This window comes from Sapajus apella, unplaced genomic scaffold (assembly GCF_009761245.1).
Source record: "Sapajus apella isolate SASKATOON/1434 unplaced genomic scaffold, GSC_monkey_1.0 scaffold22, whole genome shotgun sequence".
Lineage (NCBI taxonomy): Eukaryota > Metazoa > Chordata > Mammalia > Primates > Cebidae > Sapajus > Sapajus apella.
The window spans coordinates 4162934-4190270 of record NW_022436962.1 but is presented as its reverse complement, the minus strand read 5'-3'; the positions used below and the strand labels follow the sequence as shown (position 1 = coordinate 4190270).

General features: G+C 37.5%; 1 protein-coding gene across 2 annotated transcripts in view; it reads left to right on the top strand.

Moving 5' to 3' along the window:
- Nucleotides 1–27337, top strand: part of KIF14 (kinesin family member 14) — a 73268-nt gene that overhangs the window by 9828 nt on the left and 36103 nt on the right. For both annotated transcript variants that reach the window (XM_032288656.1, XM_032288657.1), the window contains 14 exons: nt 980–1078; nt 3048–3100; nt 3954–3984; nt 4393–4500; nt 5701–5817; nt 6609–6724; nt 7958–8130; nt 9558–9705; nt 9947–10010; nt 11651–11835; nt 18800–18902; nt 20321–20481; nt 23613–23760; nt 24491–24643. In XM_032288656.1, coding sequence (XP_032144547.1) covers nt 980–1078; nt 3048–3100; nt 3954–3984; nt 4393–4500; nt 5701–5817; nt 6609–6724; nt 7958–8130; nt 9558–9705; nt 9947–10010; nt 11651–11835; nt 18800–18902; nt 20321–20481; nt 23613–23760; nt 24491–24643 — 1659 coding nt within the window. The remainder of the gene's footprint in view (nt 1–979; nt 1079–3047; nt 3101–3953; nt 3985–4392; nt 4501–5700; nt 5818–6608; nt 6725–7957; nt 8131–9557; nt 9706–9946; nt 10011–11650; nt 11836–18799; nt 18903–20320; nt 20482–23612; nt 23761–24490; nt 24644–27337) is intronic.

Below are 27337 nucleotides of genomic sequence, written 5' to 3'. Positions count from 1 at the left end.
GTGATGTTTTGTGTCTGGCTTCTTAGCATAATGTGTTGAGGTTTATCTATATTTTTGCACACACAGTACTTCATTTCTTTTAATGGCTGAGTGATATTTCCTTGTATGGATATACCAGTTTTATTTATCCATTTGTCATCTGATAGGCATTTGAGTTGTTTATACCTTTTGGCTATTGTGAATACTGCTGCTGTGAACATTGGTGCACGTGTTTGTTTGAATACCTGTTCTCAGTTGTTTTCTAAATTTCTATGGTAATGCTATTTTTTTTTTTTTTGAGATGGAGTCTTGCTCTGACTCCTAGGCTGGAGTGCAGTGGCGTGATCCCAGCTCACTGCAACCTCTGCCTTCTGGGTTCAAGTGATACTCCTGCCTCAGCCTCCCAAGCAGCTGGGACTACCGTTGCTCACCACCATGCCCAGCTAATTTTTGTATTTTTAGTAGAGGTGGGGTTTTACCATGTTGGCCAGACTGGTCTCGAACTCCTGGCCTCAAATGATCCACCAACCTTCACCTCCCAAAGTTCTGGGATTACAGGTGCAAGCCACCATGTCCAGCTCAGTAATTCTGTTTTTAACCTTTCAAGGAACTGTCAGTTATTTTCCAGAGTGGCTGTACCTCCACTATCAATGGAGGAGGGTTCCAGTTTCTCTACATCCTCACTGACACTTGTTGCTTTCCACTTATTATTATTATTGCCATCTTAGTGGGTGTGAAGTGGTTTTTCATTGTGATTTTAATTTGCATTTCTCTACTGCAAAGTGATGTTGAGCATCTTTTCATGTGCTTGTTTGCCATTTGTACATCTTCTTTGGAGAAATGTCTGTTCAAGTCCTTTGTGCATTTTAAAATTGGACTGTCTTTATGTTGTTGAGTTGTAAGATATTTTTATTTATTTATATATTTTGGATACTAGATCCTAATCACAGATATAATTTGCAAAACATTAAATTATATGCTTTGTTTCTATTCCGACTAGGTCAGCTATCACATTGAAATGAGCTTCTTTGAAGTATATAATGAAAAAATTCATGACCTTCTGGTTTGTAAAGGTGAAAATGGGCAGAGAAAGCAACCAGTAAGATTAAAACAATTTATTATTGGTTTTGAATTTCTGTTATTATAAATGCATCTAATTATATGAGTTCTCTGGATGATATAGCTTAAATTTTTACTGTAATTCTATGATAGCATATGCTTAAATCTACAGTCTAATTTAGGAATAAGTGGAACATTGGCCAGGTGCAGTGGCTCACCCCTATAATCCCAGCATTTTGGGAGGCTGAGGAGGGTGGATTGCCTGAGCTCAGGAGTTCGAGGCCAGCCTGGGCAATACAGTGAAAGCTTGTCTCTACTAAAATACAAAAAAAAAAAAACCAACAAAAAAATTAGCTAGGCATGGTAGCGTGTGCCTGTAATCCCAGCTACTCGGGAGGATGAGGCAGGAGAATTGCTTGAACCCAGGAGGTGGGGGCTGCATTGAGCCAAGATCGCGCCGCTATACTCCAGCCTGAGCAACAGAGTGAGACTCTCTCCAAAAAAGAAAGAAAAGAAGCAGAACATTATCATTAGTAGAAATTAAATTAGTTATTAGATTTAACCTCTTTATTTTGATCAAGAATTGTGTAAAACTAAAGATAAAATATTTGTTCCAAGATTTGGTTGGACCACATAAATTGAACACCAGATTTCTAATAGTCTATAGGCCAAAACGTAGTAAAAGTTTTAAAAATTATGTTTTTATTATAGAATATGTATTTCAATGGATTATTTAGCAAATTCATGCCTTGTAGATAATCTGTGAAATAGAAAGTTTCACAATTATATCATCTTTTTAAAAAACTGCTATTCAACTTTAAAATTTTTAAGTTTGCAGTGAACCTTGGAACACAATTAAAAAAAATCTAAAGAAGTCAGCTGCCTTCTTCACTTGCCCGTGGTCATACAGTTTACTATTGGCAACATCAAGAAGCTTAAACAAAACTTGACATTTGCTTCTATGATTTCTACATGTTTAAAGCCTTTTTTTGAGACAGAGTCTCTGTCCCCCAGGCTGAAGTGCAGTGGTGCAGTCTTGGCTTACTGCAACCTCCACCTCCTAGGTTCAAGTGATTCTCCTGCCTCAGCCTCATGAGTAGCTGGGATTACAGGCACTCGCCATCATGCCCAGCTAATTTTTTGTATTTTTAGTAGAGATGGGTTTTCACCATGTTGGCCAGGGTGGTCTCGAACTCCTGACCTCGTGATTCACCCACCTCAGCCTCCCAAAGTGCTGGGATTACAGGTGTGAGCCACCGTGCCCAGTCAGAAACATTTTAATGTCTAAAATTTAACAATATGTTTTAGAGAGCATTTAAAAGTGTATAAACCATAGCTACTGCAAGGTTTAGCATTCAAATGTCTTACTGGAAAACTAGGAAGACAAGCTGGGTTCAGTGGCTCATGCCTGTAATCCCAGCACTTTAGGAGGTCGAGGTGGCAGGATCACTTGAGGTCAGGAGTTCCAGACAGGCCTGGCCAACATGGTGAAACGCTGTCTCACCATGGCTACAAAAGTTTGCCAGTGTGGTACGGTTGTCTTGTTATCCCAGCTACTCAGGAGGCTGAGGTAGGAGAATGGCTTGAACCAGGGATGTGGAGGCTGCAGTGAGCCAAGATTACACCACTGCACTCCAGCCTGGGTGACAGAGTAAGACTCCATCTCAAAAAACAAAACAAACAAGAAAACCAGTAAGACATCTGCTCTATTAGACAATTCTAATAGCAATCTTTTAAGAATAAAAAACTAGTGAGACATTTGATGTTACACTATGTTGTTGCATATTGTGCTACTATAAACAGTTTTTTATATCTAAGCTATTTCCTAATGCCTTACAGATTTGTTTTTGTGAGAGCTTTTATGTGTGTGTGTGTGTTTTTTTTTTTTCCCCTGGATAAAATAAAGATAAATCTCTTACCTTAAACTCAAAATACAGAAAAAGAGAGCATTTAAAATTATATGAAATATTTGTCATACTCCTAATGATTCATGTATTTGCTTCTCCTAGCTGAGAGTAAGGGAGCATCCTGTTTATGGACCATATGTTGAAGCACTGTCAATGTAAGTGTTTGGCTCTGCAAGGGCAAGGAGGATAAAACAAATGAATAGAGTGAATGTTACTCTCCCATAGTCTTTATTGTATTCTCATTGGCCTTCCTAGCTTGGAAACCCTGGGTAACTATTTAGACTTCTACCCTTGATATTGCCCAGTTAAGTTTCCCCTCTCTTTCCATAGAGTGTTAGTTATTTGTTTTTATACTTGCTTGTATCTTTCACAGTACCTGTAAAGTGTCTGGCATGGAGTATTCATTATACTGAGTACGAAGTAAATATTTGCTTTTTCTCCCTTTTACCCCTTCCTTTCATCACTAATTAAATCTTCTCTTGCAACTGCTTTTTTATACCTATGACTCTAAGCTAAACAGAAGGTAGTAAGAAGGGTTAAGAGTTTGATACTTACCTAGAGCCACTTACTTTCTTTTTCAACACTCCAAATTCTTTCTTAAAGGAAAGGAAAAGTGATTAAGTATTAACTCAGCTGCATTTAATATATCTGGGATTGTATTGGAACCCACATACACCCACATATAAATATACCTATACATATACATATGTGTTAAAGTCTATCTTTTGGTATTGTGATTTAGACTTGAAAGTTATGTTAAAATGCTAAGGTGCTTCATTGTGTTAAGAAAAATCATACTTTTTGTTAAGATTAAAGTATTATTTTATTTCCTGTCCTTTAAGAATGGGGAAAATAAAAGATTCTGGGAGAATCAGTAAAATAATATTCATGAATTAGTCCATTGTGATCTTCAGAGAGTAATTATGTAATTGAAATGTTATTACTTTATGAGAACAAGAGTATAATCATCAGTAAAATTGATTTTGTCTTTTCACTTCTTAAAAATAGGAATGTTGTCAGTTCTTATGCTGATATCCAGGTAAGATTGATTGTATTTTGTCTTCCTTTCACTAGATAGAAAGAGCATAATCCTAAATATTCATAAGAATATTTTTTCTTAATTGTTGTTTTACAAATAAAAAGTTAAGTTTCCTTAATTTATCACAAACTGATTTTAAGTTTTAATCAAAATAATTGCTCTTCATATTTAAAATAAATATTGACCTTCATGTAAGCTTAGAGTTACAGAAACAGCCTTTTAAAGTTATTATTTCCTGCCTCTGATTTCTATGTCAGAAAAACGGCAATGGGAATACAAATTATTAAAAGATAAATACTCATTTAATTTTATAAATTAATTACAAATGTGTATATCTTATTTCTCTTAATTTTTATACCAATGAATTACAGTCTGCTGATCTGATCTGCCTTCCTTTTTTCTTATAAGAGTTGGCTAGAATTGGGAAATAAACAGAGAGCTACTGCTGCTACTGGTATGAATGATAAAAGTTCCCGATCTCATTCAGTTTTCACCCTGGTGATGACCCAGACCAAGGTATTTTGTTTTCCACAAGCAAGATAGTAAATACATTTAAGTTTCATGTTTTTCTTATTATCTTCTTTAAATCAAAACATAAAAGTACAGCCATATAAATATATACACTTAATTTGATTGTGGGAAATATACCCAAGTTTGAATGACTTTTGGTCAATGACCAAATGATGTATGGCAGTATACTGTTTACCAGATTTTTAAACCAATAATAGATGCTTGTTATCATAATACTATTGATATGAGCATATCAACATATTATAGTCTATTTTACATAATATATAGTAATTATACAAGTATTTAGAAAAACATCAGAAAGCAAAAGATTTTTAAAAATTTAGCCATAGGTTTCACTACTCAGATAAACCCCTCTAAACATTTTGTTATATAATCTTTCGGGTTTTTTTTACCATCACAATTAAATTCACTTAAAATCACACTGTTAAAATCTGTAACAATTTTATATTACTAAAATTTTTATAAAGTAATTTTTAATAGCTATATAATATTCCATTAACTATCACAGTTCCTCAAGTTTTTCTCTACTGTTAGACTTTGTATTATTTTTAAATGTTTTGCTGTTATAATGCTGGGATAAGCAACATCTTTGTGCATTAAACTTTTTCTCTATTGTTATTTCCATAATATAACTGAGTGGTTACAGATTTTAATCTCTAAAGCAATTTCTTTTATTTTGGCATAATCTATCCACTGCTCAATATATTTTCAGTAGACTTTGTGAATATTTTTATGTTATAAATTATCACAGTTTTACCAAGGGATGATTTTAGGCCAGGTGTGGTGGCTCACTCCTGTAATCCCAGCAATTTGGAGGCTGAGGCAGGAGGATCGCTTGAGCTCAGGAGTTTGAGACCAGCTGAGCAACATAGTGAGACCTTGTCTGTACTTAAAATAAAAAAAATTAGCAGGTATAGCAGTTCGTGCCTCTGGTCCCAGCTACTCAGGAACCTGAGGTGGGAGAATTGCTTAAACACAGCTGATTGAGGCTGCAGTGAGCCGTGATCATGCCATTGTACTCCAGCCTGTGTGACAGAGCGAGACCCTGTCTCAAAAAAAAAGAAGAGACGATTTTAAAAATAAATGAGTGATGTGTAATCTTGTACAACTTTCCTTTTAAAAAACTTCTATTGATAGCAAGTCATAGAACTTAAATTATTTTCATTTAATATCATTTTGCTATAGACAGAATTTGTGGAAGGGGAAGAACACGATCACAGAATAACGAGTCGAATTAACCTAATAGATCTGGCAGGCAGTGAGCGCTGCTCCGCGGCTCACACTAGTGGAGATCGACTGAAGGTAAATGGGATGTTTTTCTCCTTTCGATGAAATTTATTGCTGAGGTCATTATTTTTAAGGATAATACAAATTTAATACACTTAACCCCCCAAAATGTATCTTTATCTGCAGTTTATAGACTGCAATGCTGTGGTTGAAAAAGAGATACATACTTTTTGGTTATGACTAATTTTTAAAGAAAATAAGTTTTTGCCTGGTGTGGTGGCTCGTGCCCGTAAGGCTGAGGCAGGTGGATCACAAGGTCAAGAGATCGAGACTATCCTGGCCGACACAATGAAACCCCGTCCCTTCTGAAAATACAAAATGTAGCTGGGTGTGGTGGTGCACACGTGTAATCCCAGCTATTCAGGAGGTTGAGGCAGGAGAATTGCTTGAACCTGGAAGGCAGAGATTGCAGTGGGCCCAGATTGTGCCACTGTGCTCCAGCCTGGTGACAGAGTGAGACTCCATCTCAAAAAAAACAAAAAGGAAAGAAAATAAATTTTGAGTCATAAAAAAGTTGGTCATTTATAGAAAAAAGTATTTATAGACAGGTGTTGTGCCATGTGTCTGTAGTCCCAGCTAATCAAGAGGCTCAGGTGGGAGGATCGCTTGAGCCTGGATGGTCGAGGTTCCAGTGAGCCATGTTTGTGCCTCTGCACTCCAGCCTGGGCAACAGAGTGAGACTGTCTCAAAAAAAAGAAAAGAAAAAAGTATTTACTCAGACATAGGAGGGGAGAAGTATGTTTTGTAAAATAAATTTCTTGTTGAGAAGTTATTTTAAGTTAAATTTCTTTTTTCCTTTTATGCAGGAAGGTGTGAGTATTAATAAGTCCTTGCTAACTTTGGGAAAAGTTATATCTGCACTCTCTGAACAAGCAAACCAAAAGAGAGTTTTTATTCCTTATCGTGAATCTGTTCTTACATGGCAAGTATCTTTTGAAGTATAAAGAACTGCATAAAATATAGTGAATACTATGGGGGAAAGAATGATAGACTGACTTCATTAACTTTGGGATGGAGAAAAGTGGTAAGCATTATGAATTCTAGAGCCAAACTACCTGGACTTGAATCTCAGTTCAGCATCTTAACAACCCCTGTGACTTTGGGCAAATTACTTAATATTCTAGCCTGTTTCCTCATCCGTAAAATAGGGACACAATCAATACCTTTTAGGGGTAAGTGAGGATTAAATTATTCGTATAAAATTCTTAGTACATAATATGTACCAGATGAGTGTAAATAATCATTCTTGTACTTCACTACTATTTGTCCCCGATGTGTGAACGTATATGGTACTGCCAAACATGTTGCTATTTGTATGAAGAGAAATTGAATCATCTTGTTTGCGTAGCACACAGTGCTAATATGTGGGTGTTCAATAAATGTTTTCATTAATGAATGTAGATTTACTTTTCAGTATGTTACATTCAGATTACATCTGTATGGATTTAATATTCTGATATTAATATACAGTTCTGATTAATATAGTTCTGATATTAATATACAGTTAGTATACAGGCATTAATATACAGTTATGATAAGGACTACATCTCTACTTGAGGGTAATCTGTCTTTATAATTGGTTAATTATAATGTGGTTCCCGCCTTGAAACCTATAAGGGAAAATCTTATTTTTTTCATGTCTTTTGAAAGTTAAAAATAGTGACATTCCTTCTGCACTAATACATGTTTTAAGTCTCATACCCTCTTTTTTTCTCTGAAGATTTTGCATATAGTACAATATAGAATTTTTGTTTCAATGTTCATTCATCATTTTCAACATGTATTGAGCACCTGCTTCAAAAGGTTGTGATAGCACTGGAAATACAAAGATGACCGAGCCACATAGTCCCTTCCTTATGTAGCTCACAGTGTTGTAAGAGGAGAGGTATCTTAAGAAATATTTGGTGGTTAACCACATTTTAAAGTCTGCACAGACTGTTGCCTCATGAAACAATATAAAAAGTGTAAGAGAAAAAAAGTGTTTATGAGATCTAGAAATGGTTACAAACACCAGAAAAAGTTTTAAATGGTATTTGAGTAGAATATAATAATACTGTATTATGTACCCTATTAGTTTGTTTTGTGCTTTCTTGATAACTACTGTTATTAGGTTGTTGTAGAAGCAAAGTCTAATTATGACTTTTTTTCCTTGCAGGCTGTTAAAAGAAAGTCTGGGTGGAAATTCAAAAACTGCAATGATTGCTACGATTAGTCCCGCTGCCAGCAACATAGAAGAAACATTAAGCACACTTAGATATGCTAACCAAGCCCGTTTAATAGTCAACATTGCCAAAGTAAATGAAGATATGAATGCTAAGTTAATTAGAGGTGAATATTTTCTCAGAATTTAAAAATTATTTTGCCACAGTTTAGTCTCAAATATTAGTTGTAGTCTTAAAATATGTAATTTATGAAAATCAAAGGTTTTTTTTCTGTACCTATTTTAATAGATTCTAGTCATTAGCCTATAGCGATGGAGTATGATAGGTAGAAGGGCAGAGTGAAAGAGAATAAGTAATAAGGAGAAAAACAATCAGAAAAAAACCCACAGAGAACAGAGTATGGGTAAAGGGGAAACAGCAAGCATTAAACAATACATTTACAGACTGAGTCATAGATGTGTACAGCAAAATACCAATGAAACTATTTGTTATTTTTCTTTTATGGTCCCTTTCTTCCATTGTCGTTTTATGTACTAGCTCTGCTCATGCTTAGTTCATTGATCCAAAGGCAATTTAAGCTTGAGTTTCTAACATAGGTTGAACTTATTTATGCTAAATACTGCTTTCTCTTTATCTCTAGCTAAGCATCAATTTAGAATAGACTTTAATGCCTGCAAGATTTCTTGATTTGTACAGTTTTATCTTTGCTGATGTAGAACTATCATGTTTTCATCGCCCTTTGTCTTCTGGCCCTTTTTAGCAGCAGCAGGTGATAGACATTTCAGATGTGTGAGCCAGGGAAGAATCTGTTTTCTCTATTCTGATCTATCCTTTCCCTTTTGGATCCCTTCTATTTCATGAATGGGACTATTTTCATTAAAAATAAGTATTCCGGGCTGGGCATGGTGGCTCATGCCTGTAATCCCAGCACTTTGGGAGGCCAAGGCAGGTGGGTCACTTGAGGTCAGGAGTTTGAGAGCAGCCTGACCAACATGGTGAAACCCCATCTCTACTAAAAATACAAAAATTAGCTGGGCATGCTGGTGGGTGCTTGTAATCCCAGCTACTCAGGAGGCTGCTGCAGGAGAATTGCTTGAGCCCGGGAGGTGGAGGTTACAGTGAGCTGAGATTCACCACTGCACTCTGCCTAGGGTGACAGTGAGACTCTGTCTCAAAAATAAAGTAAAATAAAATAAAATAAGTATTCTGAATTCTAGCTGGAAAAATCTTTGATCTTGGCTGCTCTGCCTAGTGAGTAGGCATTCTTTTATTCCTTTACTTTTTAAATAAACATACTTTCACTTTAACAGTCCCCCCTTTGCCTCTCAAAAGTGTCCCACTTTGGTCAATACATTATATAGCTTTTGTACTTATGAACAGGGAAAAATCATTAATATGGGAGCATATTTCAGGTTAAGACTAAGTAAAGATTTATAGGTTATAAAAGTAAAGCTGATTTTTCCAATATTCTGTTTTATTTAGTAATACTGTATTAAAAACCTCAAATGAAATGGAAGATTGTAGGATTGTGCTTACTATGGAAATCATTATATATTAAATGTAATTTTCATGTATCTTTGTATAAATCTTCAGAATTGAAGGCAGAAATTGAAAAGCTAAAAGCTGCTCAGAGAAACAATCAGAATGTTGACCCTGAACGATACAGGCTCTGTCGGCAAGAAATAACATCCTTAAGAATGAAACTGCATCAACAGGAGAGAGACATGGCAGAAATGCAAAGGTAGAATATAGTCAGTCCTTTAAATGTTAAGTCTGTTGCTGTGGAATCATAGGACTGGTAGGGACCCCAAGAGGATACTGAATCTTTTCCCCTACCTTCCTTATGAATAGAGCAGCCCAATCCCAGACTATCATATTTTAAATATTACTGGATAGTTCCCTAATTTTCACTGATTGTCTCTTGACTCTCAGTCTTATATATCTGGATGTTTTTAACTCTTATTTTCTTTGTCTTTGGAAAGACTATGGAAAGAAAAGTTTGAACAAGCTGAAAAAAGAAAACTTCAAGAAACAAAAGAGTTACAGGTATCATTTCAACTTTCTCAACTGATTTGAAAATAAAATAAATATGCCAAGAAATAAATATTGCCAATATGCCAATGCATGTAAATTTAGTGTTTCAAATACTTACTGTATACTGCCTCTGTACAAAGCAATACCATAAGGAAAATTAATATAAAGAAATGTTAAGATCAAGATTGATTGCTTAGAGCTAGCCCATTAAGCTAGTTGGAAAGTTGAGAGTATGAATAAACCATCTTGTAATATTTACTTTGGTTTCACAGATACATATTAAATGTCTATGCTGTGCCAGGAACAGGGGAAGCCAAGGTTATTAAATACAGTTTCATCCCTCAGAGAGCTTGTGATCCAGAGAAAGATTTACAAAATGTAAATAGAAGACTAAAATGCAACATGATTTCATTAGATCGAGCCATAAGCAATTCCATTTTTGTAGGTAAAGAATGGTTGAACACTGGCAGTTTCATATGGTTGAAACTTATGTAATGAAAAGTATTTCAAGTGATTGGCAGTGGGACAGTACTATAAGAATTCAGGAGAAGGAAGGAAAATTCCTTGGGCATGGCCAGTCCAACCTCATAGAAGAGGTGGCATTTGAGATGGGCTTTGAAGTTTGCATAAGATTTTAATAGGAAGAGAAAAGAAACAGAGCAGTCTCTGAAGAGGAAATTTTGTGAAAGTAAAGGTAGAAAAGTTTGAGGTGTCTTTAGAAAGGTTGTGTGGATCAGTTTTATTGGAAGTAGTTTATATGAGATCATAAGGAGATAAAATTGGAAAGATACGTTAAGATTAGTTTATGAAGGACTTGATTTGCAGGCCAAGGAAATCAAGTTTTATCCTGTAGGAAGTGAGAAGCTGTTGAAAGTGACCAGGGAATTTACATTATGAGGGTACCTGTTCAAGAGAATTAATCTGGGTTAGGATATGAGATGGCTTGATAACAGAAGGGGTTGACAGTGATCAGGAGACTGCTTCAGTAGTTTTGGTGTGAGTTGACAGGGGCCTGACTAAGGTGATGGCAATGAAGATGCAACAAAAGAAACTGATCTATTCTGGAGATGGCCAGTCGATAAGAATAGACACAATTTAGTGATGTTAGATTGATATATGAGTAGACTGAGGATGGTGAAGGACAAAGAAGGTAACAGTTACAGGGAGGTCACAAAGGAGAGATTCTACGGAAGGAGGAGAGAGTCTAAAAAATGTTTATGGCCGGGCGTGGTGGCTCACGCTTGTACTCCCAGCACTTGGGGTGGCCAAGGCGGGTGGATCACCTGAGGTCAGGAGTTTGAGACCAGCCTGGCCAACATGACACAACCCCGTCTCTACTAAAAATACAAAAATTAGCTGGGTGCAGTGGCATGTGCCTGTAGTCCCAGCTACTCGGGAGCCTGAGGCAGGAGGATCCCTTGAACCTTTGAGGCAGAAGTTGCAGCGAGCTAAGATTGCACCACTGCACTCCAGCCTGGATGACAGGATGAGACTCTGTCTCAAAAAAAAAAAAAAAAAAATATGTAAAAATCTAATTTGTTGAGACTTCTTATAGAAATTGTTCTAATGTTTAATATAGACTATTTGTTTTAGGTGAATTTAACAATTTCATACTGTGATTAAGATTAATTTCTTTTTCTGACTTCTACCAGAAAGCAGGAATTACATTTCAAATGGACAATCATTTGCCAAACCTTGTTAATCTGAATGAAGATCCACAGCTATCAGAGATGCTGCTATATATGATAAAAGAAGGAACAACTACAGTCGGAAAGTATAAGCCAAACTCAAGCCATGATATTCAGTTATCTGGGGTGCTGATTGCTGATGATCATTGGTATGTTAATCCTCTAAAATAAAAAAGGCACCTGTTCTATATCTTGATAACATGTGGTTGCCTTCATATGGCATATTCTCTGATGCTGACCGTTTGGTATAATTCTTCAAACTCATTGTTTGGCCAGGAAAAACATACATTCTGCATGTTTTGTAAGGAAGACAAGGTCAGTTACTCTCAATATAAAGTACAGTGTAATGCTCTCTCTGTTTTTGTTTTGGCATCCTTGATCTGTTGATTGAAGAATAGTATCTCTTTTGCAGTTATAATGATGCACATGAAAGTAAACCATGTATCTTACATAGCAGAATTTTTGGTTGGATTGACCAATTTAAAAATGTTTTATGTTAATTTTGTTCATTACAATGGAATAATACTTCTGTATATTGTTGGAATGATAATGTATGTAAACCTTTGTGACTCTGCATTGTGTTTCTAAGATTTATGTACATTGGTCCTGTTTTATTTTCACTGCTACGAAGTATTCCATTGTATGAATTTATCTCATATAAAATTTAGGAAGCACTTTTTAAGAGTAAAGATAATAGGTTTTAGAATATGTACATGTTCAACTTCAGTAGATAATTTCAAGTTGTTTTCCAAAATGATTACCAGTTTTTATTCCCATTGGCATTGAGAATACGTGTTACTCCACATCCTTGCCAATACTTAGTACTGTCAGATTTTAATTTATGCCAATCTGATGAACATAAAATATTGTCTTTTTATGGATTCATTACATTTCTGGTTAATAATAAGGTTGAACATCTTTTCATGTGTAGATTGGCCATTTTTGCTTACTATTCTGTGACTTGACTGTCCATGTCTTCTATTTTTCAACTGATTCATTTGTTTCTTAATAATTTGTAGGAGTTGCCAATCCTTCATGAGATTTCTGGTGTAACTATATAAATATGTTTTAGGATTTTAACCTTTTTAAAAATATATGTATATTTTATTGCACTTTAGGTTCTGGGGTACATGTGCAGAACATACAGGATTGTTGTGTAGGTACATATATGGCAATGTGGTTTGCCGCCTCCATCCCTCCGTCACCTATATCTGGCATTTCTCCCCATGTTATCCCTCCCAAACCTCCTTACCCGCCTGCTGTCCCTCCCCTATTCCCACAAACAGACCCCAGTGTGTGATGCTCCGCTCCCTGTGTCCATATGTTCTCGTGTTTCAACACCCGCCTATGAGTGAGAACATGTGGTGTTTGATTCTTGTGTCAGTTTGCTAAGGATGATGGTTTCCAGATTCATCCATGTCCCTACAAAGGACACGAACTCATGGTTTTTTATGGCTTCATAGTATTCCATGGTGTATATGTGCCATATTTTCCTTGTCCAGTCTATCGTCAGTGGGCATTTGGGTTGGTTCCAGATCTTTGCTATTGTAAACAGTGCCGCTATGAACATACGTGTGCATGTGTCTTTATAATAAAATGATTTATAATCCTTTGGGTATACACCCAGTAATGGGATTGCCGGGTCAAATGGAATTTCTATTTCTAGGTCCTTGAGGAATCACCACACTGTCTTCCACAATGGTTGAACTCATTTATACTCCCACCAACAGTGTAAAAGTGTTCCTATTTCTCCACATCCTCTCCAGCATCTGTTGTCTCCAGATTTCTTAATGACCGCCGTTCTAACTGGTGTGAGATGGTATCTCAATGTGGTTTTGATTTGCATTTCTCTAATGGCCAGTGATGATGAGCATTTTTTCATATGTTTGTTGGCTTCATATATGTCTTCTTTTGAAAAGTGTCTGCTCATGTCCTTTGCCTACTTTTGAATGGGTTTATTTGTTTTTTTCTTGTAAATCTGTTTTAGTTCTTTGTATATTCTGGATATTAGCCCTTTGTCAGATGAGTACATTGTAAAATTTTTTTCGAATTCCGTTGGTTGCTGGTTCACTCTAATTAATGATTGTTTCTTTTGCTTAAGCTCTGGAGTTTAGTTAGATCCCATTTGTCTATTTTGGCTTTTGTTGCCAATGCTTTTGGTGTTTTAGTCATGAAGTCCTTGCCTATGCCTATGTCCTGAATGGTTTTGCCTAGGTTTTCTTCTAGGGGTTTTATGGTGTTAGGTCTTATGTTTAAGTCTTTAATCCATCTGGAGTGAATTTTAGTGTAAGGTGTCAGGAAGGGCTCCAGTTTCTGTTTTCTGCACATGGCTAGCCAGTTTTTCCAACACCATTTGTTAAACAGGGAATCCTTTCCCCATTGCTTGTTTTTGTCAGGTTTGTCAAAGATCAGATGGTTGTAGATGTGTGGCATTGCCTCTAACGACTCTGTTCTGTTCCATTGGTCTATATCCCTGTTTTGATACCAGTACCATGCTGTTTTGATTACTGTAGCCTTGTAGTATAGTTTGAAGTCAGGCAGTGAGATGCCTCCAACTTTGTTCTTTTTGCTTAGGATTGTCTTGGCTATGTGGGCTCTCTTTTGGTTCCATATGAAGTTTAAGGTGGCTTTTTCCTGTGCTGTGAAGAGGGTCATAGGTAGCTTGATGGGGATAGCATTGAATCTATAAATTACTTTGGGCAGTATGGTCATTTTCACAATATTGATTCTTCCTAACCATGAACATGGAATGTTTCTCCATCTGTTTGTGTCCTCTCTTACTTCCTTGAGCAGTGGTTTGTAGTTCTCCTTGAAGAGATCCTTTATATCCTTTGTTAGTTGTATTCCTAGATATTTTATTCTCTTTGTAGCAATTGTGAATGGGAGTTCACTGATGATTTTGCTCTCTGTTAGTCTGTTGTTGGTGTATAGGAATGTTTGTGATTTCTGCACATTGATTTTGTATCCTGGGACTTTGCTGAAGTTGCTTATCAGTTTCAGGAGATTTTGGGCTGAGATGATGGGTTCTACTAAATATACATCATGTCGTCTGCAAATAGAGACAATTTGACTTCCTCCATTTCTAACTGAATACTCTTTATTTCTTTTTCTTGCCTGATTGCTCTGGCTAGGACTTCCAATACTATATGGAATAGGATTGGTGAGAGAGGGCATCCTTGTCTAGTGCCAGATTTCAAAGGGAGTGCTTCCAGTCTTTGCCCATTCAGTAAGATATTGGCTGTGGGTTTGTCTTAAATAGCTTTTATTATTTTGAGATATGTTCCATTGATACCTTGGTTATTGAGAGGTTTTAGCATAAAGGGCTGTTGAATTTTGTTGAAGGCCTTCTCTGCATCTCTTGAGATAATCATGTGGTTTTTGTCTTAGGTTCTGTTTATGTGGTGAATTATGTTTATAGACTTGTGTATGTTGAACCAGCCTTGCATCCTCGGGATGAAGCCTACTTGATCATGCTGGATAAGCTTTTTGATGTGCTGTTGCAATCGGTTCGCCAGTATTTTATTGAAGATTTTTGCATCTATGTTCATCATGGATATTGGCCTGAAGTTTTCTTTTTTTGTTGAGTCTCTGCCAGTTTTGGTATCAGGATGATGTTGGTCTCATGAAATGATTTGGGAAGGATTCCCTCTTTTTGTATTGTTTGGAATAGTTTCAGAAGGAGTAGTACCAGCTCCTCTTTGTATGTCTGGTAGAATTCAGTTGTGAACCCATCTGGACCTTGGCTTTTTTTGGTTGGTAGGCTCTTAATTGCTGCCTCAACATCAGCTTTTGTTATTGGTCTTTTCAGGGTTTCGACTTCTTTCTGGTTTAGAAGTCTAAACCAGGGAGGGTGCAAGTGTCCAGGAATTTATCCATTTCTTCCAGGTTTACTGGTTTATGTGCATAGAGTTGTTTGTAGTCATCTCTGATGGTGGTTTGTATTTCTGTGGAATGGGTGGTGATAGCCCCTTTATCGTTTTTTATTGCATCTATTTGATTCTTCTCTCTTTTCTTTTTTATTAATCTGGCTGGTGGTCTGTCTATTTTGTTCATCTTTTCAAAAAACCAGCTCTTGGATTTATTGATTTTTTTGAAGGTTTTTTTGTGTCTCTGTCTCCTTCAGTTCTGCTCTGATCTTAGTTATTTCTTGTCTTCTGCTAGCTTTTGAGTTTTTTTGATTTTACTCCTCTAGCTCTTTCAATTTTGATGATGTTGGTTTTAGATCTTTACTTGCTTCTCATGTGGGAATTTATTGCTATAAATTTCCCCCTAGACACTGCTTTAAATGTGTCCCAGAGATTCTGGCACGTTATGTCTTTGTTCTCGTTGGTTTCAAAGAACATCTTTATTTCTGTCTTCTAGATGTTTTGAAGTTTTGCTTTCACATTTAAGTTCTTGGATGTCTGGAATTTTTTATTGGGTGTGAATTAGGGATCTAAATTCATTTATTTTCCATGTGAATAGCCGTTTCTCTCAGTACCATATGTTAAATAGTTTATTGCTTCTTTTGGGATCTATAGCACTCCTACAAAAAATTTCTAAAAATATGGGAAACTGTTTCTTCCTACTAATACCCTATAGTCTTTTAATTACTTGAGCTTTGTGATGAATCGATCTTTCTTTCTTTCTATTCTTTTCTTTTCTTTCTTGATGGAGTTTTGTTCAGGCTGGAGTGCAATGGCACCGTCTCAGCTCACTGCAATCTCTGCCTCCTGGGTTCAAGCAATTCTCCTGCCTCAGCCTCCCGAGTAGCTAGGATTATAGGCACCCACTACCATACCTGGGAAATCTTTGTATTTTCAGTAGAGATAGGGTTTCACTATGTTGACCAGGCTGGTCTCAAACTCCTGACCTCAGGTGATCAGCCCACCTCGGCCTCCCAAAGTGCTGGGATTACAGGTGTGAGCTACTGCACCTGGCCTGTAATGAATCTTTATATCTTTTTTCTTGTTTTTTGAGATGGAGTTTCATTCTGTCACCCAGGCTGGAATGAAGTGGTATAATCTTGGCTCACTGTAACCTTTAGCCCTGGGTTCAAGCAATTCTCATGCCTTAGCCTTCCTGGTAGCTGGGATTATAGGTGCATGCCACCACGCCCAGCTGATTTTTGTATTTTTAGTAGTGACAGTTTTGCCATGTTGGTCAGGCTGGTCTCCAACTCCTGACCTCATATGATCCACCCACCTTGGCCTCCCAAAGTTCTGGGATTACAGGTGTAATCCAGAGCCACCACACCTGACCATGAACCTTTATATCTGGTAGGGCATATCCTCGTTTCTTTAGGTTCTTTTGTTTTTCTATTAATTATTTTATTTAACAAATAAATACAGTATTATTAATATCTGTGACAAAGATACAGAACATGCTCCCAAAGAGTTAAGAGTCCACTAAGGAACTTGGAAGCCCACTGCTTGCCTCTAAGTCTCTACTTTCATTTTTATTCCCTTCGTCAGTTTATCTCATTCAGTAGACCGTGAACTTCATGAGAGCTGGTTTCATGTCTGTCTGCATTGCTGACACATACCTGGCGCTTGGAGGCTTAATGAATACGAGAACTCCATGGCTGAGGCTGGTCATATGAAAGAGATAAAAAGAACTTCAGTATCCATTAATGCATATTATGTGTTAGATGAGTACTGCATTCTTACTACTTAAAAGTAAAGAGAAGGCAGAATTGACTTCTAATTTAAGCCCTAAAGAATAGCTTCTTGGAGGACTGAAAGTTGCACCTTCAAGAATGGTTGCAATAAGGGAGAGGATGTGACTTTTCTTAACCTCTGGAAGGAATGACTCAAAGAAAGGAAAGCTGACATTAAGGCAAATTCAGAGCATTCGTATGGTTGGTTGAGTGTGAAATGGAGTTCTTATAAGGAAATAGTGGCAGATGAGGGAGGTTGGTGGTTGAAGCGAGATTGTGGGGAGTTCAGAATTGTAGGCCATGGAATTTTGAGAGCAGAGTGGACAGAATTAGGAAAGGAAAGGGATCAGAACAAGCGCACTTTGTGGATAAGGCACTAGACCGGTGGGAGGGATGTAATGCCTAAGGATGAACTGTTTTTTCTATATACTTTTCTCTAGATGCTTTAATTGAACTATTGTTCTCCAATTACAGATCTTGGAGCCTAATCAACAGCTAAAAAGGTCTTTGGTTAGGACTCAGCTTTTGTTGCAGTTTTCCTTTTCTTTCTATCCAGTTAATCCAAAGATGAATTGGACTTTGGAGTTTATTTCCTATTCCCTGAATAAACAGACTCAAAGAAATATATAGCACTTATAGCTGATTTTCCACAGTATCAGCTTGTCATCCAGTTGATTAGGTGACTTGAGTATGTTTTCATCTCCATGCTTTTTTTTTCCTCTGTAGTACCCCACTTTTTTCAAGAGGGGAAAAGTATTTGTTCTTTCTGTTTTTAAAGCTCATATGTAAAACCATCAACTTAGAAATTTAAAAAGCACTTAAAACTGTTTTATTCAAAAGAAATAGGTGTCAATGTGTTAATGTTTTTTGCTTTAGGTTTTGTTTTTTTTTTTAATTTTTTGGGGAAGTTTTTTGTTTGTTTTTCAAAGAAGTTATAATGAAAATACATCCAATGAAAAATGTTTCCACAGCTGGTGGATCGGATTGCTAGAGGCCAGGTTTTTTTCACCAAACTTCAAAATCTAGTTGGATGCTGGGCACAGTGGCTCATGCCTGTAATCCCAGCACTTTGGAATACTTGAGGTCAGGAGTTCAAGATCAGCATGGCCAACATGGCAAAACCTTGTCTCTACTAAAATACAAACATTAGCTGGGCATAGTGAGGGGTGCCTGTAATTCCACTACTTGGGATGCTTAGGTGGGAGGATTGCTTGAACCTAGGAGGCAGAGGTTGCAGTGAGCTGAGATTGCACCACTACACTCCAGCCAAGGCGACAGAGCAAGACTCCGTCTCAAAACAACAACAGCAACAACAACAAATCTAGTTGGAGGAAAATAAAATAACCTTGTTATTGTTGCATATTGGTATGAACCTTAACACCAAAGGAATAGCCCAAGAAGAATTATCCCATATTGCCTTTTTCTATGTTTTAGTGTGTTCTATAATTGTAACAATGTGTTTCTTATTTTAACAGTATTATCAAAAATTTTGCTGGAACAGTGAGTATTGTCCCAGTTGGGGAAGCAAAGACATACATAAATGGAAAACATATTTTGGAACTCACAGTGTTACATCATGTAAGTGGATGGGTGCTACGGCATAAGAAACTGTTTGACTTTAGAAAAGCCATTGAATTGCTTTGAATTGTAGTTTCCTCTCTAAGGTAAGGGCGTTGAAGTAGATTAAGGACTTCTTCGTTTCAAAATTAATTTTCCTATTAATTGCTTTCTTTTGTGCAAAGACAGAAGTTACTTTTATATGAATCAGTACCTGAAGAGCTGACCACTAGCAGTATAATTAGGTGTCCTATAAGAGCTAGGCTTTAGAATCAGACCAGATAGGGTTGAAACCTTGGCTTTGCCATTGCTACGTGACCTTTGGCAAATTATTTAACTAGGTGATCAAACAATATCACCCAAGTCAGGACACTTTTGAGATCATTATTAATCATTACATCAGGAGAAAAAATGTCAGCAGTATGTTGCAGGCAAACCCAGATGCCTTGTGACTTTATATATCCTGCCTTTCAGGGATAGTGAAGGATCAGCAGAAATAGTAATTTGTGTATATAGTTCCTAGAACAGTATCTGCAAATAGTAAGCTCTCAAAGAATATCTGTTGTTACTAAGCTTTGTGCTCTTTGGTTTCCTCATTCCAAAAATTGGCATGATTATATATATCTCACTGAGTTGTTGTGAGTCGTAAATGTGATAACATGCTGTCATGCACCTCAGGATGTTTTGGGCAGTGAGGGACCACATATACAACAGCGGTCCCATAACACTATAATACTGTATTTTTACTATTTTGTTTTCTGTTTAGATATACAAATATTTACCATTGTGCTATAGTTGCCTACAGTGTCCGGTACAGTAACACGCTGTACAGGTTTGTAACTAGGCGCAATAGGCTATACCATGTAGTCTAGGTGTGTAGTAGGCTATACCATCTAGGTTTGTGTAAATACATTCCATGATGTTCACACAACTATGAAATCATCTAACAGTGCATTTCTCAGAACATATCCCTGTTGCTAAGAGACATATGACTGTATATGTAACGTGCTTAATGCAGTGTTTGGTATATACAAAGTAGTAAATGTCGGAAGGCTGAGGTAGATGGATCCTGAGGTCAAGAGTTTGAGAACAGCCTGGCCAACATGGTGAGACCCCGTCTCTACTGAAAATGCAAAAATTAGCTGGGCATGGTAGCGCGTGCCTGTAATCCCAGCTACTCAGGCAGCCTAGGCAGGAGAATTGCTTGAACCCGGGAAGCCGAGGTGGCAGTGAGCTGAGATTGAGCCATTGCACTCCAGCCTGGGCGACAGCAATACTCTGTCCCAAAACAACAAAAAAAGTAATAAATGTTAGTTGCTATGATGTTTATGTTTATCATTAACACTAGATTATATTGAATTTTTGGGCATAATGAATTTCCTTGTGTAATTTTTTGGTTGAGACTCACCTCAAGTAGTTAATTCTTTTGTGTGCTTTAGGGTGATCGAGTGATTCTTGGTGGAGATCATTATTTTAGATTTAACCATCCAGTAGAAGTCCAGAAAGGAGGAAAGCCATCTGGAAGAGATCCTCTTATAAGTGAGGGTCCAAAAGACTTCGAATTTGCAAAAAATGAGTTGCTCATGGCACAGAGATCACAGTAAGTATTGCTGTTGATATGAAATAGTAAGTGTATGAGAGAGAGCTACAACAGAGTTCATCACGTTGTGCCAATCTCTAGTAATTAAATCTTTGGGTGCTAGTTTCTAGTGATATTATTTTTTTCTCTTGGTGCATTCATTAGTTCAGCAAATATTTATTGAGCATCTATTATGTGTCTCACTGTACCAAATGCTGGGGATATAAAGAGTAAGGATTGAAATTTAGCTCATGTCCTGGAGGAATTCATCATCTCACGGGGCTGACGGTTTTAACAGTGCTATGACACCGTGCTCTGAAAGAGTCCTGCACTGTGTGGTATGGGAGCTCATGGGGTGACACCTGGCCCTGACCAGTTATCAGCAAAGGTTTCTGGAAGATGAGAAGATGTTCTGTAGAGGAGAATCCCAATAGACGATTCAAATTTAGCCAGAGAAAGACTGGGAGGGTGTACTTTTGTTTTCTTTTCTTCTTGTGCCCCAGTTTTAGTTCATGCAGTATTGTAGGATTTCTGGCATAAGCGCTATCCTTGTAAGCTAACTGATAAAGTATATACAAATAAAATGCTAAAGAGTTTGGACTTTCTCTTAAAAGATTAGGGAAACATTAAAGAATTTTGAGCAGACATGAGACACTCATAATCAGAATCACGTTTTTAGAGAGATCACCAACATTGAAATTTGGAGAATGGATTAGAGATAGAGCAAGCTTAAAACCTGCAAATACAGCGAAGAGATTATTGAAGTAAGGTAAATATAGTGTGGTTAGGTAGGAAAGAAACATGCAGGAGATAAGATCGACAAGGCTTGATGACTTAGGAGGATGAAAGGACGAGGAATCAAGAACTAGTTATGGGCTAGACTAACTGCTTTGTCACCTTTTAAAAAGCCTCAACCTGATTTTGCCCTTTAGAAAGAATTTTTTTAAATTGAATACAATATAAATAGCACAAAATTTACCAAGTTATCCATTTTTAATTGTATAGTCCAGTGGCATTAAGCACCTTCACATTGTTTTGTTTTGAAACAAAGTCTGGCTCTGTTGTACAGGCTGGAGTACAGTTGGCATGATCTCAGTTCATTGCAACCTCTACCTCCTGGCCTCAAGCCGTCCTCCCACCTCAGCCTCCTGAGCAGCTGGGACTACAGATGCACACCACCATGCCTGGCTAATTTTTTAATTTTTTTGTAGAGATGGAGTTTCACCATGTTGCCCAGGCTGGTCTCGAACTCATGAGCTCAAGCAGCCCACCTGCCTCGGCCTCCCAAAGTCCTGGGATTACAGGCATGAAGCACTGTGCCCACCCTAGTACCTTCACATTGTGTGCAACCATCACCATCATCCATCTCCAGAAATTTTTTATTATTCCAAACTGAAACTCTATATCCATTAAACAATAGCCATTATCCTATCTCTTTAGCTGCGAAATCCACTAGCTTGCTTTCTTCTAATATTCTTATTCTCTTTTTCAGTAAAATTGGGAATGGAAATTTATGTGTAATATGGTTACTAAAGCACTGATTTTATTGAGAAGAAAGACTCTTTAGTTTTCTATAATCATTGATTCTTTCTGTCCTATATATGGAGAAGTGACAAAGCTAATTTCATGTTTTGACTTATCAAAACATCAAATTATTATAAATGGCTTAAAATATATGATACAATCTCTGCCTTATCAGCTCTCGTATCATGTATTTTTAGTCATGTCAATATTTTCCTAATATAAATTAGGTTATTGACGTATGAAATATAATTTTTGCTCTAACCAATGTTTGTTTAACATAAAATAACCTTATTTTGTATTTATTATATTAACTATAATATTTACTGTACTGTATATGATGAAACCATATTTTTATATAATTCATTTTCCTTAAGCATTAGAAAAATATATTTATTTAATGTCAGGCATCTGCAATAGTAACTAAGTTAGAAATAAGCAATTTTTTCATCCTGTGTGTTTAAATTTTGAGTGTAAAAATTGTAGAGCCAGTGAAAATTTTAAAAACACTGTTAATAGAATGTCAGGAATTAAGTTTTAAGAAATTAAGTTTAAAAGTTTAAACTTCTGTTCAATGGAAAACTTTTCAATAGGATTAAGAGCTGTTATGATGTACAGTCTAGCCCTACAGGGTCCTGTGAGCCCCTCCCTGCTGGTGTGGCGACGAGAAACTAGAAATAAAAGACACAAGACGCAGAGATAGGGAAAAGAAAGTCTGGGCCCGGGGGTCCACTGCCAACCAAAGCGCGGAGTCCAGCAGTGGCCCCGAGTGCCTGGACACTCTGACTTTTATTGAGTACAAAGCAGGGGGCAGGGAAGGTAGGGTGAGTTAATGGTGGTCAGTGATTGTGTCAGGTAAATCACGTGTCTTGGAGATAGGGGGCCCAGGACTTTCAAGTAGCTGAGACAAGGAGAAAACCTAATGCGTCAGCGCGTTTTGCATATTTGTCAGAAATGTCAAGGACATTAAAATTCTGTTACTGTTATTAATTCTTATCTTCTGAGAAAAAGAGAAACCAGGTGCAGAAGCGGAGCGTGAGAGTGGACATGGAACATGACCACTGAAGCACAGCATCACATAGAGACAGTTAAGCCCCAGGATATCTGTGGGCCTACCTGACCACCATCAAGCCGTACCACAAGAGCTTGGAGAAGCGGAGTTTTCTTTAAACTTCCCCAGGAAGGAGATGTCTTGGCCATTTTGGACATCTCCTTCCCTAGCTGACTAAACAGCGGGCGCTTTCCCAGCACTGGTGCTGCCCCACAGCCGAGGTGCCCTCCAGCAGTCCTTATGTGGGCATGACAGAGAACTTAGAGCAGCTTGCCTTAGGATCATTTTGTTTACAGTGTCACCTCCGTTCCATGCTTCATAACCCGATAATTATCAGTAAAATTAAAGGTTATATTGAGTATGTATCTTTATGATTATAAGTGAGAAACCTTAAGATTATATAGGATTATATAAACAAATAACTATGTGCCTACATTTCTAATTCTTTTTTAAATCAATATTTACATGGGAACAGGCTCAGGCTTCAGACCCTTGCCATGGCACTTGGGGGTTCCCCCCCACATCATGATATATAAAGAATTCTTAACATGTACCCTGTAAACATCTTGCTACCTTGTAGACTCGAAGCAGAAATAAAAGAGGCACAGTTGAAGGCCAAGGAAGAAATGATGCAAGGAATCCAGATTGCAAAAGAAATGGCTCAGCAAGAGCTTTCTTCTCAAAAAGCTGCATATGAGAGCAAAATAAAAGCATTGGAAGCAGAATTGGTAAAAGGCAGAATTTTTTTTTTTTCTGACAGCATACCCCAAATGATGTGTTGCTTGTAAAGTTGATTATGTCCCTGTAAGGGAACTGGGGGAGATCAGATATTAGTGATTCAAAGCTGCAGTGAATCTTCGTCCTCTTTATTTTTACTTTAAGAAATAACAGGGCTGGGCATGGTGGCTCATGCTGTGATCCCAGCACTTTAGGAGGCTGAGGCAGCAGATCACTTGAGCCCAGGAGTTCAAGACCAGCTAGAGGCAATGTAGGGAGACCGGTCTCTCCAAAAAGTTTAAAACAATAGCTGGACACGGTAGCAAGCACCTGTAGTCCCAGCTACTCTGGAGGCTGAGATAGGAGGATCATCTAGCCCAGGGTGGTCAAGGCTGCAGTGAGCCTTGGCAGAGTAAGACCCTGTCTCAAAGAAAAAAGAAAAGTGATAGTAGACAATGGCTACTGGAAGAAGAAGAAAAACAGAGAAACTTCTGTCTTCTAGCCACTTGAGTCATGGCTGCCTCCTTGGTTTACTGGAAATTGTATATTCCCAGAAGCCCATTTTAGAGAATACTCGAAAAAGTTTGACTAGTGATATTTACCTGAATGAAGTGGAGAAGCTCTAATAGGGCAACTTTTCTATTAGTGAGTAATTTCTTGTACATTGATTAGAGAAAGGGATTTTTATACTTTTTTGCTACTATTTTTGCCTGAGTTATTTTTTATTATTGTTCTTTAAAGAGAGAAGAGTCTCAAAGGAAAAAAATGCAGGAAATAAATAACCAGAAGGCTAATCACAAAATTGAGGAATTAGAAAAGGCAAAGCAGCATCTTGAACAGGAAATATATGTCAACAAAAAGCGATTAGAAATGGAGACTTTGGCTACGAAACAGGTAATTTCATTGTATAACCAGTTTGCTCTATTCTGGGAAAAAGCAGGTTTTTTTTTTTTTTTTTTCCTTAAAGAAGTTGCTTTTAGTATGTTGACAGGAGAGAGCCAAATTGGGGTTTGTAGATGTGTAGATGAGAAAAGTTCTTCTTGCCTTACATCCTGGTGCTGCTCACAGATCTGCTCATAGAGACTTTGAAAGAGACAGACTTGTTATTTCCAGCTAGCTCCACTCCAGTTTTCTCTTTTTATGCATCTACAACTATCTGGTTATCAGTCATGCCAAGTAGTTTGAATAAGTGAAATAGTACTAGGGCACACAGAGGAAGGAAGAAAGGCACAGCTCCTACGCTGGGTCACATCTTGATGTCACAATGAAACATCTGCCTGTGGAAAGAGCAGCAAGCAGGCTGTTTCCTAAAAGAACTCACAGTATGGCGTTTGTTATCTCAGTCTTATGAGCTCAGGCACCTGCTGTGTCATTGAGGACAGAGGCATATCTCACAGGCCACCTCACACTAATCGATTTCAGAAGCCTCAGGGATAAAACCAGCATGTTAATACCTTCAGACACCTTACTGTCAACATTTTTGGTCATTCTTTCTATGACGGGTTCTTGAAATGTGGTACCTACACCAGCAACTTCAACATTACCTTGGGAACATGTAAGAAATGCAAATTTTTAGGCTCCACTCCAGAACTTCAGCAGAAACTGGGAGTGGGGCACAGAACCTATTTTAAGAAGCCCTGTGGGATATTCTGATGAGTACTAAAGTTTACAAGCCACTGTTTTGATTCCTTATATCTTAATCTTTAGGTTTTAATCTCTCAAATGGCAATTTTACTTCTCTTTTTTTCCAAGTTTGTGGGGTCGAGGAAACTAGGGTGGGAGTTAGGGTGGAAGAAAATACTCCTAATAATTGCAAAGTATTGATACCATAATACAGTTATTATACATCTGCTAGTCAACTCTCGGACACAAAGTGGCTAGTGAACCACCTTAGAGAGTTTTAGGAGAAAAACATAGAACTGTTTAAATCTTGGAAAACAATTATTATTACTGGGCTTATAATACTTATTTGTACTAAACTAGATTTCTTGTGTCTTTTAAATTTAAATTATTTAGTCAACAAATGTTCTTGGGTATGGCCTTTTTTTTTCTTTTTAAACAGTTTGTCATTTTTTCTTCTTTTTTTCCTGCTTTGTTGGGTTTTCTTATTTTTAATTTTTTATTTCAGTAGCTTTAGGGGTACAAGTGGTTTTTGGTTACGTGGATGAATTGTATAGTGGTGAAGTCTAGGATTTTAGTGCACCTGTTACCTGAGTAGCGTACATTGTACCCAATAGATAGTTTTTCTTTCCTTGCCCCCTCCCACCCTTCCTCTTTCTGAGTCTTCAGTGTCCATTGTATCAGGGGTCCCCAGCCCCCTGGGCCACACAGTCTGTGTCTGTGACCTGTTGGGAACCAGGCCACACAGCAGGAGGTCAGCAGCAGGCAAGGAAGCATTACTATCTGAGCTCTGCCTCCTGTCAGATCAATGGCAGCATCACATTCTCGTAGAAGGGCGAACCCTATTGTGAACTGCACACACTTCACAATTTAGGTTACACACTCCTTATGAGAACCTAATACCTGATGATCTGAGCTAGAATCGTTTCATCCTGAAACCAACCCCTGCCCCACTGTCCGTGGAAACATTGTCTTCCACCAAACCAGTCCCTGGTGCCAGAAAGTTTGGGGACTGCTGCTTTATACCACTCTATATGCCTTTGCATACCTATAGCTTAGGTCTCACTTATAAGTGAGGACATGTGATACTTGGTTTTCAATTCCTGAGTTACTTCACTTAGAATTATTGCCTCCAGTTCCATTCAAGTTGCTGCAAAAATTTCATTCTTTTATGGTTGCGTAGTATTCCATGGTGTGTGTGTGTGTGTGTGTATCACATTTTCTTTATCCACTCATTGGTTGATGGACACTTAGGTTGATTCCATATCTTTGCAATTGTGAATTGTGCTGTGATAAGCACATACATGCAGGAGTCTTTTTGATATAATGACTCATTTTCTTTTTTTTCTAGTTTTTTTTAACTTCTATCAATGGGAAGAAAAAAGATTAATTTATGTCATCAAAAATCTCTAATGATATTGTTGTGGGGAAAAATTATTTTATAAAGAAATTTTATAAATAATTTTTAAAAGCTTATTGTGTTTAATAAAACACATAAAACATGTTAACTAGGCTGGGCGTGGTGGTTCCTGCCTGTAATTCCAACACTTTGGGAGGCTGAGGCAGGCGGGTCACCTGAGGTTGGAAGTTTGAGACCAACCGGACCAATATGGAGAAACCCCATTTCTATTAAAAATACAAAATTGCTGGGCGCGGTGGCTCAAGCCTGTAATCCCAGCACTTTGGGAGGCCGAGGCGGGTGGATCACGAGGTCAAGAGATCGAGACCATCCTGGTCAACATGGTGAAACCCCGTCTCTACTAAAACTACAAAAAAATTAGCTGGGCATGGTGGCGCGTGCCTGTAATCCCAGCTACTCAGGAGGCTGAGGCAGGAGAATTGCCTGAACCCAGGAGGCGGAGGTTGCGGTGAGCCGAGATCGGGCCATTGCACTCCAGCCTGGGTAACAAGAGCGAAACGTTGTCTCAAAAAAAAAAAAAAAAAAAAAAAAAAAAAAAAAAAAAAAAA